Source organism: Hippopotamus amphibius, chromosome 12 (assembly GCF_030028045.1).
Source record: "Hippopotamus amphibius kiboko isolate mHipAmp2 chromosome 12, mHipAmp2.hap2, whole genome shotgun sequence".
Taxonomy (NCBI): Eukaryota; Metazoa; Chordata; class Mammalia; order Artiodactyla; family Hippopotamidae; genus Hippopotamus; species Hippopotamus amphibius.
In genome coordinates, this window is record NC_080197.1 from 44,273,547 (window position 1) to 44,291,476 (window position 17,930).

Consider the following 17,930-nt stretch of genomic DNA (forward strand, 5'->3'; position numbering starts at 1 on the left):
GGGGTACATTAAGACAAAACACCCAGGTTGCTACTACTTATGGTTCTGCTCTTGGATGTCCTCCCCAAAATATGAACTAATTCTCTCATCAATGACCATCAAGATGGGTCGCATCACCATTAAGAAGGTGCCTTTCTGGAAATTCCCTGGCAGCTCGGTGGTTAGGACTCTGTGCTTTCACTGCATTGGCCAGGATTCAATCCCTGGTCGGGGAACTAAGGTCCCCAAAAGCCACGTGGTGAGGGAAATAAATAACAAAAAAGGAGAGAAGGTGCCTTTCTTAGACTGTTAAAATGCCAAGATTCCTAAACCATCCTTGGTGACTCTGAACCAATGTAAAGAGGTCAGTTAGCTGCCTTCTTTCATTCCCTAGCGTGATGAGATCTAGTACTGAAAATACTGTCCATATTTCTCCACCCATTAAATGCAGTAAATAACCGCAAATTAGCCAATCTTTTCTTTTCTCATAACTCAGCATGTTGGAAAATATTTTCCCTTGACCCTTGTAGCCCATCATGCCCCACAACTTCGGAGGGTTTTAGCCACAACCGGGCCCCTCAATAGTCACGTTTTTCCTCACGACATACCCAATACAGGGGCCAAAATTTTGTCCACCTTTCAGTGGAAATCAATCTTTTCCCTAAAGAGATCCCCTCCAACACTGCAGCAGGTCCGCCCGGAGAGGGGCTGGCAGAGGCGTCGGCCACTCCGCAGGTTTCCTTTGACCTTGGTTGTGACCGAGAGTGTAGCTGTTCATTGCGAGGCTCGCCTCAAGGAAGAAAATAGCATCGGTTTCCACTGCTACCCCAGAGAAGCCAAGTTCTGCTGCCGGGCGACGGCGGTGAGATAGTCCCTTCTAGGCTGGTCCCCGGCCACCCAGAGCTGCTCGGAGGCCGCCTACAGGTGCAATCTCGGCACTGCGGCCCGGGCGACGGGACGGGGAGGGAGCGAGTCCCAGCCCCTCGGCATCTCCGCCTGCCCCTCGCAAAGCCTGCGCAGGACCCCGCGCGCCCGCCGCCCGCCGCCCGCCGCTTCCCCTCCCCTGCCCCGGCGCGGTTTGGAAAGGAAGCTGGGAGCCCTTCGAGGCTCCGCGGACTCGGGTTTGGGAGGGGGTGGGGCGCGGCCGAGGCTTCCCCTCGAATCTGCGGCCAGCCTGGCTCCAAGAAAGTTTTTCAAAGTTCCCAGCAGCGCCTGCCCAGGTCGCCTCCGCGGGCGAGCAGACGGCGGCCAGCGCGCCAGCCTCGCCGCCGCCGCTCCCGCCGCCAGCCGCGCGCTCTGGGCGGCTCGCTCGCTCGCTCGCTCGCGGGAAGCGGGCCCGGCTCCCGGCGGGCAGGCCCTCCTCCCGGGGTGAAAGCCGCAGCTGACGCAGGCGGCTCGGAAGGCGGAAGCTGCCCCGCTCCGACCGCTCCGGCAGCGCCGCGGCGCCTACACCTGGGGCCCCGACAGGCGGCCAGAGGCGCCGGGCCCGAGGTGCCCGAGGGGGCGATCCGCGCGGGGAGCCCCGGGCGTCTAACTCGCTCTGCGCGTCCCCGAGCAACGGAGCCTTCCCGTCCCTCCCTGCGCCCTGCTCCCTTCCCGCCTGGCCCAAAGCGCCCAAGGGCGGGGGTCAGCGCTGGGCCCCCAGACGTCTGCGCGGCCCCGAACCCCCCAAGCCCTTCTAAATTCCTCCTTGCACTACCCCTCCCCATCCAACGGGAGGGAAGGGGGCGTGTCGGCGCTGGGCACGCCCCTCATGAATATTAATAAGCGCGCATGCGCCTGCCCCGCGCGCTGGGTAGAGGTGGCCAGCCCGGGCCGCGGCTCCCAGACGGGCTCTCTGAGTCCTTCTCCGAGAGCCGGGCGGGCACGCGTCATTGTGTTACCTGCGGCCGGCCCGCGAGCTGGGCTCGGGCTTTTTTTTTTTTTTCTTCCCTCCCTCCCTTCTCTCTAAGCAGCTGATCTGAAAGGGAATAAAAGGCTGCGCATAATCATAATAATAAAAGAAGGGGAGCTCGAGAGAAGGAAAGAAAGCAGGGAGGTGGAAGAGGAGGGGGAGCGCCTCAAAGAAGCGATCAGAATAATAAAAGGAGGCCGGGCTCTTTGCCTTCTGGAACGGGCCGCTCTTGAAAGGGCTTTTGAAAAGTGGTGTTGTTTTCCAGTCGTGCATGCTCCAATCGGCGGAGTATATTAGAGCCGGGACGCGGCGGCCGCAGGGGCAGCGGCGACGGCAGCACCGGCGGCGGCACCAGCGCGAGCAGCAGCGGCGGCGGCGGCGTCCCGAGTGCCCGCGGCGCGCGGTGCAGCGATGCGGTCCCCACGGACGCGCGGCCGGCCCGGGCGCCCCCTGAGCCTCCTGCTCGCCCTGCTCTGCGCCCTGCGAGCCAAGGTAGGAGCCCTCCGGGCCTCCCTCCCGGCCCGCCCTCTCCTTTCCCTGGCGGCGCCCTGGACGCCTGCGGTGGACCGTCTGCAGCGGGCTCGGGAACCCTGGAGCGCCGGCTCCCTCCCGGGGCCCCTGCGCCCGAGAGGCTGCCCCTGGGCTGGGGGAGCCCCCGGGCTCCTAAATGTACCCTCCAGGCTGGGCAGGGCGCGCGTTCGCCCCGCTCTTGCTCCCGGGGGGGCAGTCGTGTCGGGTTGCTCCCACAGTCGAGCCTCTCAAGACCGGGAATCACGCTGAGTCCTTGCACCCAGTTTTGCAAAATTGTTTTCACTTGGCGCCAAGGGCTCGTCGGGGCGGGCGGGCGGGGAGGGAGTCGCCGCTTCCACCCTCGAAGAAAACAACTTTCCCCTGCGCTGACCTCCCTCCCTCCCTCGCTGGCAGGTGTGCGGGGCCTCCGGCCAGTTCGAGTTGGAGATCCTGTCCATGCAGAACGTGAACGGGGAGCTGCAGAACGGGAACTGCTGCGGCGGCGTCCGGAACTCGGGGGACCGCAAGTGCTCCCGCGACGAGTGTGACACGTACTTCAAAGTGTGCCTCAAGGAGTACCAGTCGCGCGTCACGGCCGGGGGACCCTGCAGCTTCGGCTCGGGGTCCACGCCTGTCATCGGGGGCAACACCTTCAACCTCAAGGCCAGTCGCGGCAACGAACGCAACCGCATCGTGCTGCCTTTCAGTTTCGCCTGGCCGGTGAGTGACGGCCGGGGGGCGGCCAGGCCGGGGGTCGCACCGGCGGGCCGAGCTCTGCTTTCTCTTGCGAGAGGAGAGGGATTGAAAGGGCCTTGGCTGGAAACCAAGTGCCAACCCGGGACCGTCTGTGGGGTGGGGGGTTAGGGAGCCGAGGCTCCGTAGCGAGATCTCGGCAGGCCCCAGCCCCAGTCCCAGTCCCAGTGCTTTTTGCTAAGCGCTGGAAGGTGGGACCCCAGAGGGGATTGCGGGGCAAGGCTCCCAGGAAGGCCGGTTGAAACTTGCAACTGGAAGGCCCCAGAGTAACCGCCCGAGCCGGGAGGTCATTATAGATGATCTTTGCTCAACCAATTAAACCTGATGCGCCGTGTAGGGCGGCTCGGCACAGCTCTGGCCTCCGAACGCCGTCCAAATTGGCACCCTCCCGTTTCCCGTGAGCGGCCGGGAGGGCGGGTGTGTCCTTCCTGGAGGGTGTGGGGAGCCCGCGGCTGCCCCGGAGAGTTCGGTGCGTGCGGGGGCGCGCTGCGGGCTGGGTGTCTGACCCGGGGGCGGCCGCTGCCGGGGGGTGTCCGGGCTTTCGCCCCGGCCGTGGGCGCTGGAGCCGCCGCCCCCTGCCGGCCCCTTCCTGCCCTCGCCCCCGCGCGGCGTAGCCCTTGTGGCCTTGCTTCCAGCGGTTCCCGGGCTCTGGAACAGCTGTGTCTGCAAACTTCCCCGGGAAGGGCGGGGGTGCGCCCGCGTCCGGCGGCCCCCGCGAGCGTTGGGGGGCGTGCCGAGGCCTGGAAGGGGCGGCCTGCGCGAGGCAGCCCTGGCGGGTGCAAGGGCAGGGACCCCCGACGCCGGAGCCGCTCGAGGCCGGGGCCCCGCTGGCCGACCCTGCAGCGAGGCCTCGGCAGCGTCTCGAAATGGGTTGGAAGGAAGACGAGCAAGATTGCAGAAGGGGAGGAAAGGGGAAAATGTTGGTGCCCTCTGTCCCGCTCCTGCCGTCCAGGAGGCGTGGCTCAGTGCCAGGACTGGGGCTTGGCCCGGCCTGTGCTGTGCCGGGCGGGTGGGTGGTGAGAGGGGGAGCTCGGTGCCGCGGGGAATACTCTCCGCCACGTGCTCCGATGGGGCGCACTCTGCTGCCTCCTATCCGTGGGCTGGGGCTGGGATCGCAACTCCGGGAAGGGAGGGGGAGGCTGGCCTTGGAGTGTGTGTGAGAAGCTCGAGGGGGCTCTCAAGGCCCGCGCGTTGACTGGGGCTGGCCTTATAAAGTGCCCTCTGCCTGCGTGAGATAAGACAGTTATCAGAAACATGCCATTAAAAGGGGCGTATAAAAACCTGTGGTTTGTGGAATTCTCTGGGAATGGAGGACTGAGTCTGTGGTAGGGTTTCATTTTTACAAAGAGTGTTTATCTCGTTTGTTAATCCCCTTTAGGGAGAAGTTTAAGCTAAAGAGGTTGGCCACTTTTTTTAATCTGGCTGGGCCCAAGTTGACTGTGAGGACTGACTGCCCTTGACCGTGTGTTTGCAGTTAAGGGGGAAGGGGCCTGCAGGTGGTTCCAACCCCCCCCTCACCCCGAGGATCAGTCCTCCGGAGCCCCTCGCTTTTCACAAGACCATAAAAGGAATCTTATTAGTGATGTGGAAAAGCTGCAGGGCTGGCTGAGGTTCCTCTTGGAGACGAGGGTCTGAGAAATGGCTGGGGTGAACACAGAGAGCCTTGCTCCCCCCGGCTGGCTGGGGAAAGTGACCCAGAAGGTGTGTCTGTCTCCTTTTGACACTTGGCAGAGAGCCCTAGACCCGGAGAGCGGACGTGGTGTGTGAGGGCAGGGAGACGATTGATGTGCTGGTGCTCTTCTGTGGTTTCAGGCCCCACGGGTCACCAACCGTGAAACAGACTCTCGACTTTTCTAGAATGGGGGAGATGTCTGGGGCTCACCCTGAGAGTGTGGTTCTTTTGAAGCTGCGCCAAGTGCCTGTGTCTCTCACAAACAAATCCCCACCCCACCGCCCCAAAAAGGCCTGCTGCGCAACGTAAGCTTGACTTCCCAAGAGAGAGTGACGTGTGGGTGTGCCGTGCTGTTTTCCCCAGCGCGGCTGGAGAAACACCACCGTCTGTGACTTTCAAGACGGGTATCAGCGTGAGTGTTAACTGAAGTGAAAGCACTTAGGTAGCTGAAAAAGTATTGGAGTAGATTGCACAGCTTCATTCAGTTTGGCAATTAAATATTAATAAGCGTGTCTATGTAGAGCTGATATCTCAAATAGGTAATAGGTGAACTTGGTACAGAATTCAAGATGGAACAAAGAAGATACAGGGTTGGGGAAAAAAAAAAAAAAATCAAACCACCCTGGACTTCCAGGCCCCTAAGCGTCTAACCCTTAGGCGGCCACAGTTGGCATCAGCGTGGGTCCTCCCAAGTTTGCTGACAGTGGCAGAGAGGTGGTTCAGGGTGCACAGAAAAAGGTCACTTTAGAAGGTGGTGTAATTATGTCTTTTGTTTGGAATTATGACCCCAATCAAGCAACTGCTCCTGTTGCGGAGAGGAAGAGGAGGAAGTGATTTGGTCAGATATGAAGGGTAATCCACAGGCCAGTGTCCTTGTGAAAAGCTCTGTGGTGTGGGGCTGTCCTCCAGGCAGTATCTGATGATGTCCCACTTGGGGTCCGCTGCCCCAGCCCCGGCTTGGTGATGGTTTTCTTTCGTGGCTTCCAATCACCATAGCAGTGCTGCTGGGAGGGGCTGGACTTGAAGCAACTAGCCTGATTTATGCTCCTCCAATTAGGGGAGCTGGTGATAAGACCATACATTATCAGAGGTAATTGGGCTCAACGGGAAATGATTGGGGAATACACATTTGGAAATCACTGAAATGGTTAAGTTGCACTTCCCAAAATTAGTACTAAATCCCAGGAGTGCCTGCTTATTAAAAATACATTAGTGTAATTACCACTACCCAGCCGAAAAGCTTTTTAGGAACTCCAAAACTGAGTTAGCTCTACTGACGCTTTGCTGGCCCTGGGGTGAAGTGAACCTGGAGAAATCTCGAGGGGAAGCAGTTCAGGTACCTGGTCTCTCGGCCACTTATTTAAATGCCATCGACATTGATAAAAGGCTTGCTGAGATCAACTTCATCTTTTAGGAGAACCCAATGAAGTGTGATTCTTGCATACCAGAGGGATGCCAGCTTTGGCCCCCTTCACACTTGAGGCCTGAGTGACCAAGTGCCAGGGATTTGGGTAAATCAGATGCTACGAGGTTAGTCACAGACTGTAACTGACACACCCTTGCCTTTACGCCTTCCTCTGTGCTTCCAGGTCCCTAGGCCTCTACAGATGGGTGGCCACGTGGAGGGATGGGGTTTCTCATTTGAACTGGCTCTTTTCTACAGTCAGGATGTGCCCACCCACGTGGTCAGCATGCGTGTAAACAGCACACGTGTATACATGCTCAGAGCAAGGGACTTTCTGTATGTGCGTAAAACACCCTTTGCCCTGGGACACCTACCTCAGGCTAAAGCGATGAAATGATGTGTCTGCGTTGTAGAACCAGGCTGGGGAGAAAGGCGGGCTGTGCTCACTTTGTACTAAGTGTCTGTAGAATGGCTGCTTCCCGCGTGGAATCCCTATTCAAGGTTCTTGGTTTCTAACAGTTTTTTCCTCTTCCAGGTGTAACCTCTGTGTGTTCTTCCTCCTTGTTGTCTTGTTTCTTAGCAACGTATTCAAACCTCCAGTACTTACAGGAGTTTGCAACCCACCAACTCCACACCCATAATTCTACAGGGACTTCAAACATTTTTCAAGAATGGTGAAGCTTTTGGCATGGAGGCTGTTTGGGGGAGTTGGAGGGTAAGAGGAGAGGCAGCAGCCATTTACAAAGCATTAGCCTCCCAGAAAGCCAGCCATCTGAACGCTGCCTAAAATCTCTACAGTGAATAGCTGTAAGGGACCTTTTGGATGGAAGGCATGTGGGAAGTTTAGCATGGAGGAAAAATGTTATTCAAGAAAAAAACGAAGCCAAGGCAGCACGGAGTCTTCACGTCCTGATCTGAAAACAGGAATGCAAACAGAGGCCTTGGCTGGATTCAGAGAAGCCACTGGCCTATGTAGGAGGGCCAGAACCTGGTTCCAATGCCAGCCTTTCAAGAGTAGTTACGGGTAAGAATGCACAATCTTGGGATGTGCATACAATTAGCATAGTAATCCCTAAAGGCAGATATTCCTGAGAACCCCTCCTTGGTAAAGGTCTAGAGGCCTGTTCCTACCCTCTGCCCCATCAACCCCCAGGGTGAGGTTCCAAGCTGCTCCAGCTTTTAAATACATTAAAAAAAAATTAGACCCAAACCTAACCTAGTTTTCAACATTAGGAAGATGTCTGTATTAATATGCATGGCAAGTGATGATTCTTGTGTTTTCTAGAATGGTAGAGGAAGAGGGGTAAGATTCTGGGTTCAGAAATGTCCTGCCTCTGTCTTGGCTTAGGGTGGGGGTTGGGGGGGGGTGGGGGTGGGGTTGAGTGGCTGTGTTGTGACTTCCTTGCTGGTTTCTGACTGCTGAGTCGACCGCCCTGCCCTGTGGCCCTTGTTTTTATGGTACCAGTGACATTTGTCTCTGGTGCAGTGCGTGTGCAGGGAAGAAATTCCACAGCGTGGCTCTCAGTGGTTAAAAGTGGTACATAAATAGTCAAACATTCAGGGCCCTCTACCAGCTCAGCCCAGTTTTTATGCGCTTTTGGTAAATGAGTAGAAAGGCATCTTGTTCAGGCTTGCTCTGTGTGAACCGGACGGTTGTGCTTGGCTGGCTTCTCGGTATTCTATCTATTAACCTCGCCACCCTTTTGTAACTGGTGCATTTAATTATCAGTGGGATGCTTTTCAAACAGGTAGGGGTAATGATGGGAAAGGGGGTGGGGGCATCTCATTGAGAGTCTCAAATCTGGATATGAGCTTTGGGGCCCCGCGTGGTGAGTCTTTGAGGTGGGCTTTCATGAGAAAATCACCCTTTGTAACCAGATCAGACTCTATTGAAATGTCAAGCCCTGCAGACTAAATTGCTTTCTACGACTGCGGTCTCAGCTGGGATGCCGTGGGGTGGTTGCCCTCCCTCCGCTCCTCACCTTGCCCAAACCCTGCCACATGTGCATCGTCGGGGTGCACGTGCGTGTGCCCACACATGACATCCCTGGAGCCTTTATTTAATGCGTTTGTGCCTGGAATATTGTATACTCCGGCCACCCAGACGCAGGCAGGACAATAGTGTGGCCGAATTGACTGAAATGAGGATTACAGGGAATAATGCAGCCGATCCGCAAATAATGCAGATACAGGGCCAGCCCCAGGAAGCGACAGTTGAGTCAGCAGAGCGAGGGGCCGACGACTCCGTACAATGGCCCCGTGGGCGCATCGGCGCTGCTAGGGCGCACGCCCCGCCGCCTGCTGCGCCGCCCGGGCTCTGGGATGCCACTCGCGTGCCGTTTGCATGGCGCGCTGTTTGTGTCCATCAGCTTGGCAGGAGGGGAAGCAGCCACTTCTCAGGGTTTGGCTTGGCTACCACTGTTGCCAGGAAAAGGAAGCTCCCAGCTGCCAGCACAATTACCTTTGTTTCTCACATCCCCCTTCTTAATGTGGCAATTAAGTGCTTACCACTCTGCCCGGTGCCAAGGTAACCATGGTGGGGCGGGTTGGGTGCAGAACACAGGCCTCCCGCAGCCCAAGTGCCAAGGGTGGGAGGAGGCGCCGGGGGCCCTTTGATGCCAGGACCCTCCTCGAGGTAGAATTCCACGGGCGTCCTCCCCGAAGGTCCTTCTGAAGGCTGACCATTGCTCCTCCCTGCTGCGGGAGAGCGAGAACCATCTGCGGCGTTGCCAGGTTTCCCTGGAGCTGGGAAGGGGCAGAAGTGATTCGCACTGCGAACCCAGCAAGCAGACTGAAGACCTGCTTGCTGCCCATGCCTCCTGATTTGCCCCCAGGCCATTTTTCTGGGAAAACTTAAGGAAAAATAGATGAATGTCAAGTAGCTTTTAATAAGAATCCTATTCTCATAGTTTGAAACCAAGAAAAATCCAGGTGTTTGCTGTTTCTTTTTGATATTTTGCAGGTAGGTTTTGTTTTTTTTTTTTTTGGGTATAAACTTAATAAGTTGGAATACCTGCCCGTCATCTCGCCTGTACCCCTTCCCAAGCCATGAGGAGGGCTCTGGGACTTGGCCTCTCTGGGGTTAGGTTTGCAGTGGCCACTTGGGTGTGATGTGATGGTAGCGGAATGCCAGTTTGGGGCCTGGTACCCAGCCTTGATGGCATAAGGTGCATGGGGTCTGGATGTACATTCTGGGATGTACAGAGGTCAAGTGTGGGCCTGGGAGAAATTAAAGTTCCCTAGCAACTCATAATCATTGCCAAATTATCTCGATTGTTGATCTATAGTGTGGGGATGGAGTGGGAGGTAAGAGTGCCTCCTAATAGGAGCCTTGGAGAAAAACTTTTTCTCTGAAGTCTGGGTGGGAGGAGTCCTCCTGCCCCAGGAGGTGACTCCCTAGAACCACAGTCCCTTCTGTGAAACAAGGAAGAGAGACGGTCCGGGGCTGCTACTTTATTTTTCTACCAAGGCCTCATTGCCAATGCCACAGTCTCCAGCCCTCACCCCACTTCTACCTCCTAGAAGCATATTCGTGGGAAAATCATGAGAGCTCTGTGCTCCTCTTTCCCCTCAAGGCGGGGCATGTTGGTCAGCAACTTCTGAGGTCTCCCAGTTCTGGGAGGATGAGTCTGGTAGACAGCCTGGCCTTCCAGGATCTTGTGCAAGAACCAAGGATACCCCCTCCCTTGAGCGTTAAGCAGAGTTACTGCTGTCACGCCAGCTTGGTCCCGGGATGCCTTCCCTTTCCGTGGGCTTTGTGGGCATCATGTGTTCAGTGCTTGTGCAAGTCTGTCAAAACTCCGGGTATCAGTGCATTTAATCAGAGGATTAATGACAACAATATGTGGAAGTGGAGAACGTGGGTCTCGACGTGACCAGCAAATGGAGGGCTTCATTATCCAGAATCAGCCCCGCATCTGGCTTCACCTGGACTTGGCTCTCATCTCAAATCAGTAGAGAAACCTAACTTCTTGCTGCTCTCAGGGAAGAGTCCTGTAATTTGTAGGAAGTCCTAGGAAACACAGAGGCAGTAAATAAGGTGTAACTTTCACTAATAAAACACCAGCGGCAACAGCAATGAATTTGGACCTCTGGCCACTCGCAGGAGCGGGCTGGGTATGTGCCCCGGCTTGCCTGGTTTTGCTTGCTTTTCTGAGCATTTTCCCACAGTTATCAGTGAACAAAATGGAATCCTACTCTGCTTTGAGTATGAAACATATTTCGGCAGAATTCCAAGGCGGGGTCTATCACAAGATATTTTTATATTCAGAGACCTGCTGGGTCGCTGCTGAGCAGTAAGCTTGCCTTGAGTTATGAATGAAGCTCCTTTTTTTTTTTCCCCTCCCCGCTCTGTTTTTGCCTTCACTTTGTTGGTGCCTTCTGGTGACACGGTATTATTTGATCAATATACGCTACTGTTTCTGACGTACTGGTACCTGACGGTGACAGGATACATAAAAGGGTCCATGAGCCTTTCCTCCATACCCCCCACCCTTTGGATATGTTTCCCCAGCACCAAGATAGCAGAAGGTTTCTCGAAACCCTGGTATTCTGTGAGACTGACCTCATTCTAAATTACAAATGAAGATTTGAGTAAAAGCGGGAATTTGCTAATGGCTTGGATTTGGGGGGGAGGTGGAATTCTGAGATAAGCCTGGAAGATAAAAGGTACCTTCAGTAGAATGGCTGGCATCCCGCCAGTGTCCAGGGAATTTGTTTAGTTAGTGGACTCTGATTATTCCTGGAATGTTAGATCTTATTGACAGATAAGTTTATCAATAAATATAACCCATGGGGTGCAGCTCTTTCTTCCTTTTATACTTTGGTTCCTAGAGGCTGTGCCCCCCCTGTGCCCCCAAGTAAGGTTACCGCCTTTGTCTTCAGAGTTTCTTTGCACCTCCCCACCCCTCCTGCTTCCTAGAGTCACCTGATACTTGTGGGAGCCGAGATGGGCTCACACAGACAGGGCTTTCAAAGGGGTTCTGCAAAGGAAAAGGGGCCTCCCCAGGGACCTCCCCACCAGGGCCCAGAGTGTAACAGCATCCCCAGTCCTCCTCACTGGGTGAGCGCCCCCACTCCCCGGTACACATACCTGGTTAGGTTAGCTTAGCATCAATTCTTTCTGTGGTTTTCTCACGCACCAGAGTTAGAGTCCAGAAAGTTTGGGAAAACTATATGCAAAGTGTGCATAAGTAGGGAGGTGGCATTTTCCTGGTCGGGATGTAGGGCTGCCCGCATGGACTACAGCACGCCCAGTGTCTTTGGCCAACCTGGGATGGGTACTGGGGTTGGGGGCCGGGGGTGACGTTGGTCTGGATCTAAACACACAGGACCTCGGTTTGACAGCAAATACAGTTTGCGTTTTGGCTGCATGGTTTTGTTTGGCAGGCCGTGCAGGGAGGCCGAGAAGGCCTGACCTTTGTGAGCTGACCCCCGTTTCTGGATACTGAGCTGTTGTTTATCTCTGTTACAGAGGTCCTACACTTTGCTTGTGGAGGCCTGGGATTCCAGCAATGACACTGTCCGTAAGTATCCCAGCCACCGGCTGAGCGTGTGAGTCTGGAAGTGCAGAGCTTGGCACCCGGTCCCTGTCAGAGCTGGACAGAGCTGTCGCCGGGCTGCTTCTGAGCTCTTCTGCCACCCACTTCCCCTGCCTGACACCCCCACCCCGCCCCAGACCTCTCCGTGGAGTCTTCTTCCATCACTTCCCCTAGAATTTTGGCTTGGAGTATTAAGTGGCCAGGACAGATTGCCAGTTAACTCAGTCCCTGAATACAGGCCCTAGATTATCTTCGGGATAGAGATCTTAATGCTTTTACAACCTTAAAACCTTGTAGACTGCAAAAGGATCAAAGTAGTGACTTTTTAAAAGTCCATTTAAACTTTAAGTGAGCGTTTAATCTCTCATCAGAAAGATAAAGCCTGCAGAGGCGGCCCTGGGCTCTAAAGATCGACCTTGAATTTCACTTGGTGGGCAGGTGAGCCCCCGGCCGGCCAGGGTTTCCCACACTGTGCACGACAGGCCTTTCATTGAAGCCTCGTTCCAGTGCCTCACAGCCATCACATTGGCCTTGTCCCCTTCTGAAAGGTGACTCTGTTCTCAGCGCAGGCTGCGCTTCAGGGCTGCTGGGGCTGGGTGGGTGCTGGAGTGGGGGTGAAGCCCTAGAGGATGCGGGTGGAAACGTGGTAGTCTGGCTTAGAATGGAGTCTTTGCTCTTGGATTGTAACTTCAAAATATGTTTCCCCTCCCTCGCTGAGACTGCCAGCCAGTTCCCTTTCTGCCAGCAGGACCTGGGTGGTTGTCATGGGAAAAATTGATTCACGCTGAAATCTGAGTCTGCACAGGAGGAGGGGTTGATCGGCCTGGCGTCTCTGCCCGCATCCCTCTGCCTGTCTCATCCTCTCTGACCCTTGGTGTGTTTGCTGCTAATAACATTTCCCCCTCTTCTCACCTTGCTTTTTTCTTCCCGACTCTGGGACTGGTGAATACCCAGAGAGGACACAGTGAGTGCCTGGAATCCGCGAGGAGGCCGCGGCCCGGCTGCCTCGCTGGGCCGCGCATGGCCACACGGTCGCTGCTGAGCCCCGTTTGCCGGAAGCGCCAGGCCGTTTGGGTCACTCCTCTTGCTTTGGCACCTGAAGTCCAGACCTGTGGACTTCCTCCCCGAGTGACGCCCCCATCCCGCTGTGGGGGGGGGGGGGGGCAGTGACCTGCCTGCGCTGGGGCTGATGCCAGTCAGGGTCACAGGCACCTGTTCTCTGTTCCCGCCTCTGCCACACGGTTGGGGGCTGGGTAGGCATTATGTCACTGTGACCTGCTTACAGTGGTAACTAAGTGTTGGGGAGGTGGGGGTGCGGAGCAGGAAACAGCCTCTTCAGACATTCCGGTGCAGATGGCGTGAGTCTGGCTGGCAGCGTGAGCATCCCTGGGGTGGACCCTGGCTCCTGGTAAGGGCTGGGTCAGGACCCCCATCTGGGTGTGCGAGGGGCCCCTAGCATCTGCAGGGCCCTTCCTGGGCCTTCTATCAGCCCACGGGTCAGGTGGCTGTTCCCCTGGAAGCCGGTGCCCATCCAGAGCTGCTCACAGCTGTCTGCCCCGTTCTGGGATTCTGGAGTCTCTCATCTCTTGCTGGGAGGAAAAGTCACTGGAAGGGCACAGGAAGACTTGGGGTAGAGAGAAAGGGATTTCAGACCCTACTCTTGAAGAGAGGGGTTGCCTCAGAGTCACAGAATGCCCACTGCAGGGCACTGAGTTCACGTGTGTGAACCCTGGGGAGGAGGGATAGGGGTTTGCTGAGAGTGGCTTATCACTAGCTTGTCCAGCCTCCCTTTTGCAAAGCTTCCAAGGTATCGTGGATTCTAGCATATTCAGAACCAAATGTGTCATCTTCTCTCCCCAAGAGCAGAGCCTGCCTAGGGCCCTTTATTGATGACTAGAACCAGCATTTGAACGCCCATTACCATAGGCCAGAAATCTGGACGGCACCCACTGTGTACCACGTTCTCTCTCAGCATCTGTATCTAATCCACCTCCAAGTTCTGAAAATCTTATGTCCAGTGCTCCACATCCAATCCTGATGTCTCCCTCCACCTCCCCTGCTGCTACCCTGCTCCAAGTCACCTTTTGCTCATGCCTGATTCTTTCAGTGGCAGCTGAATTAATGCACCCCTGTCTACTCTGGTCCACCTCCAGTGCTTTCTCCATTCTCCTGCCATTTTGATCTTTTCAGAGCATGCCGTTTGAGTGTCACCTTTACTAAGACCCACTTGGTAACTTCCGTTGCTCTTGGGACAAATTTTTATGTGACCCCAAAGCCCCTTTCACAGCCCAGTCTTGTCTCCCTGCCAGCTCCATCTCATGTGTCACGTTGTCATCTGTCATATCTGTATTTTGTCCTACCCCACCAGTCACCTTTCTGTCCTCAAATGCCTCAGTTGTCTCTTGCTTCAGGGCCTTTGCACACACTGCTCACTCTGCTTGGAATGTTTTGCTCTGTATGCCCTTCACCCTCTGTCCCTCCCAAGGGACTGTCCTCCATGAGGGCAGAAGCTGAGGATGTGTAGCAACCCAGGTGGAGTTGGCTGCTCTCTGGGGACCAAACAAGGCTTCAAATTAGAGGCAGAGCCCTGAGCTTTGGAGCAGAGAATTCCTTCTCACGTCAGCTCTGCAGTGAACCCTTGGGAGCAGAGCCTGGCCCAAGTGAAGCCCAGGTGATGTACATGTGTTAGAAAGTATTGTCTAAGGCCGGCCCTCCTGTCATCGGCCCTCCGAGGTCACTGCTGTTGCATTTCAGGACTGCACTATAGAAAGGTGCAGATTTTACTCTCTCCCCCAGAGCAAATGATTTCAGTGTATCGTTCTGATCAATAGATATGTAAACACAAGTCGGCATACTTAGGACCAAGTTTTCCTTATACCTTAGCCTTCTTGGCTGAGGCCCCCATCTAGGTTTGTGGTGGGCGTGGTTCCGGGGTTCCACTCAGACTCGCCTCTCATTCCCTCCTCCTTGGCCTGCAAGGCTGTCGTGGGCGCTTTGTGCCCCGTCTTCATGCAGTTCAAGATCGCAGGAAGGCCTGGTACCATCCCCTTCCAGTCTTAAAGCTGGACTGCCCACTGAACTACCGCAGAAACACTGGTAATGCCCTGAGCTGACGGGAAGTGTGATTCAGGCGACAGCAGCTTGGAAGAAGCTTAGAAGAAGCATCTCTGTAACCCAGATGCCGGAAAGTGTGTCACAGACACACTCAGCTCCCTCTCAGCCCTTAGGAAAAACCTGTCATGCAGGTGGGAAGTTACTTATACAGACCTGTTAACCCCATTGAGGATTCTGAAATGATGTCTTCACAACATTTCCCGGAAATAGAAAGCATACCAGACTACTGAGTGACATGTCGGCCTGTGCCTTTAGGATTTCCCCGACTCTTGTCTGAATTGTTTGTTGTTGCTGCCTGCCTGAGAGGAGCTGAGGCCTTGGAGCCATGGCTGGTGTGTTTAAGTAATTCTTTTATTAAGACCTCATCATCACATGGTAATAGCTCACTACACTTTTTAATTGGGCCAGCAGAGCAAACACACAGTTAATGGAAGGACATTTTTGTCATTCTTTGGCCTGTGTTTATTTGCAAAACTCAGGTTAGGAAAGCATTCTTCTCTGCAAGTGCTTCGTGCCTGCCTGGGTGTAGGTCTGCAGGTATGCGGGCTTGTTCAAGGCTTGTCTTGCCCACAAGTGAAGAGCCCAGAGGGTGAAGGCTGGGGCGCTGTTGGAAGTGGAGTGTGGCTGAAGCCGCCCAGGAGTGCCTGTCTCCTGGTCACCGGTGGGGTTTGCCTAGCCTGGCAAATGAGCACATGCCCTGGGCCTAGAAAAACAGGGGTGTGGGTGGATAAAAATCACAAAGACACTGCAAGCAGGTCCTAACGGTCTCTCCAAGGTGGGCTTGTTGGACTTGACAAGGCGTCAAGGGTTGGTGCTGGCAGGTTTAAGAAAACAAACATAGGACCAAGCTGGGTGCTGACTCGGGGGCCTTGTTTCCTTTTCACATCCCTCCCCTGAACTCCTGGCACCTGGTGTTTGGAGCTATTTTTGTACCTGTCTCTTCTCAGACTAGATGGTAAGTGACCCCAGGGCAGGAACCACTTCTTCCTTCTGGAGCTGCTTGGGCCCCGGGCATGTCTATTTTCCTCAGTAGGCACTCTTTAAGGAGCCTGACTTGGCTCCAAAAACCCTCAGTCTACCTGTCTGTAAACTGGGGAGAGTGATTTTCCCAGCTGCCTTCTGGGCAAAGGTGAAAGGTGAAGTGCATCAAGTTCCTGGTGTTGCTATTTCAATGCCAGCTTAAGAGGTGGCAAAGTTTGCAACTAAAAAAAAATTACTCTTTGGCTCCCAGTGAAGAGTTTGGAAGTAGACACAGCTTTTCTAAAGCAAGACACGAAACTGTGAAACCAGAAAAGAAAGATTGCTAACTTTTACCCGGAGTAATGAAATTTGAGAGTGCTCTTCCATAAGGGGCCACTTTTCTATCCCACATAAAGAGCTGTGACCAACAGCGCAGTAGAAAACTCGGCCAAAAGGAGAGACAGGTTGTAGTCCAGAAGAACAGATACACGTGGTTTTGTCCAAAGGGTGCTCACCATCACTTCATCAAACACTCATTAAATCAGAAAGTCTGGTAACATGCAGTGTTGGCACTGCTGTTGGGAAAGTTTCCTGTGCTGGTAGGAGGGCAGATGGATGGGGCTTCGTTCCTGGTGCTTGGGGTTTTCTGGGAGGAAGTGGGCTGGTCATGTGTGTCCTCTTCGATCCAGCACTTCCATTTCTGGGATATTCCTTTCTTCTAGAACCACATACAGGCAAATATGTTCAAGCATATTCCTTGCAGCTTTGCTTAATAGCCAAAGGCTAAAACAATCTCAGTGCACATGGCGGGAACTAGATAAATGATTTCACTTTACTTCCAGACAATGAAATGCTACATGCCCAGTAAAAAGGGTCGATGTATGATGGTTGCTTCTGGGGAGGGAGATGAATGGCTTATTTTCTGCCCTTTTGTGCAGTTTGAATTTTGTACCATGTGCATTTGTTATTAAAAATCAAAATGGTCGGGGGGGAGAAAGCTCTGATGATTAGGTGATTAATCCCTTTTTATTTTTTATTTTTTGGCCTCTAGAACCCGACAGCATTATTGAAAAGGCTTCTCACTCGGGCATGATCAACCCTAGCCGCCAGTGGCAGACGCTGAAGCAGAACACAGGGGTCGCCCACTTTGAGTATCAGATCCGTGTGACCTGCGATGACTATTACTATGGCTTTGGCTGTAATAAATTCTGCCGACCCAGAGACGACTTCTTTGGCCATTATGCCTGCGATCAGAATGGCAACAAAACTTGCATGGAAGGCTGGATGGGCCCCGAATGTAACAAAGGTGTGTGGGTGTGTGCCCCATGGGTTAACCAGCTCCCGGGACTGTCACTTTGGGTGTCATGTTCTCACCCATCTGCCGTCAGGTGGCTGTCGCGGGTATGGTGAGATTTGGGCTGTTTCCTAGGCCTGAAGCAGAAAGATGCCGTTGGTACCCCATCCCCCAGGTGCTCTGAGTGTTGGCTGCCAACATCTCACAGCAGCTCCTTCTCTGGAGCCTGTCCTTGGCCAGACAGGCGCCATTCCATGCCCCGTCTCTCCAGCTCACAGTCTGTGAATGGCTGACATGGGGGTATGATGGCCAAGCCCCCTTTGCCTTAACTCTGGGCTACAGTCCACACTCCAGAGCTTCCCCCGGGATCAGGCTGAGGCCAGGCTCCAGCTGAGACCGTGTTCTTGCTCAACTTCTTCAACTCCTTTCTCTGGAGCCGAACCCCCTTCTCAGGCTCTGCTTTTTCAGGCACCTGACCTAAAGCAGATGCCAAGTGGGACTAGGTTAGCCCAGCCAGTGTCTGAACAGCCTGTGAAAAATGACAGCCCCTGGGCTCTGGGTGGCCTCACAGCAGCTTCACTGGGCATCTCTGGGGCCATGGCATTGAGGGAGGGGGCACGTGGTGAATTGAACACATCTGTGGTGGGATAAACTTCCAGACGGTCCTGTCTACTGTCCCAGCCCCATCTATTAGAATTCAGGGAGTTGTCACATATTCACAGATGTTCACAGAATTATCTGTGATCTTCACCTTTACAAAGCTTCTGATTCATGGCAAATTGGTGCATAATTCTAGTTTACCATGTAAT

At 54.5% G+C, this 17,930-nt stretch overlaps 1 protein-coding gene across 5 annotated transcripts in view; it reads left to right on the top strand.

The window, feature by feature from the left end:
• Positions 1 to 1,792: 1,792 nt before the first annotated feature.
• JAG1 (jagged canonical Notch ligand 1) overlaps positions 1,793 to 17,930 on the top strand; it is a 35,737-nt gene continuing 19,599 nt past the window's right edge. For 3 of the 5 annotated variants that reach the window (XM_057700806.1, XM_057700807.1, XM_057700808.1), the window contains exons 1-4: positions 1,794 to 2,365; positions 2,798 to 3,103; positions 11,687 to 11,738; positions 16,879 to 17,133. In XM_057700806.1, the coding sequence (XP_057556789.1) occupies positions 2,285 to 2,365; positions 2,798 to 3,103; positions 11,687 to 11,738; positions 16,879 to 17,133 (694 nt within the window). In that variant the 5' untranslated portion in view covers positions 1,794 to 2,284. Of the gene's footprint in view, positions 2,366 to 2,797; positions 3,104 to 11,686; positions 11,739 to 11,762; positions 14,425 to 16,878; positions 17,134 to 17,930 lie in introns of those variants that run through there. The other 2 variants (XM_057700809.1, XM_057700810.1) reach the window with 2 other exon arrangements.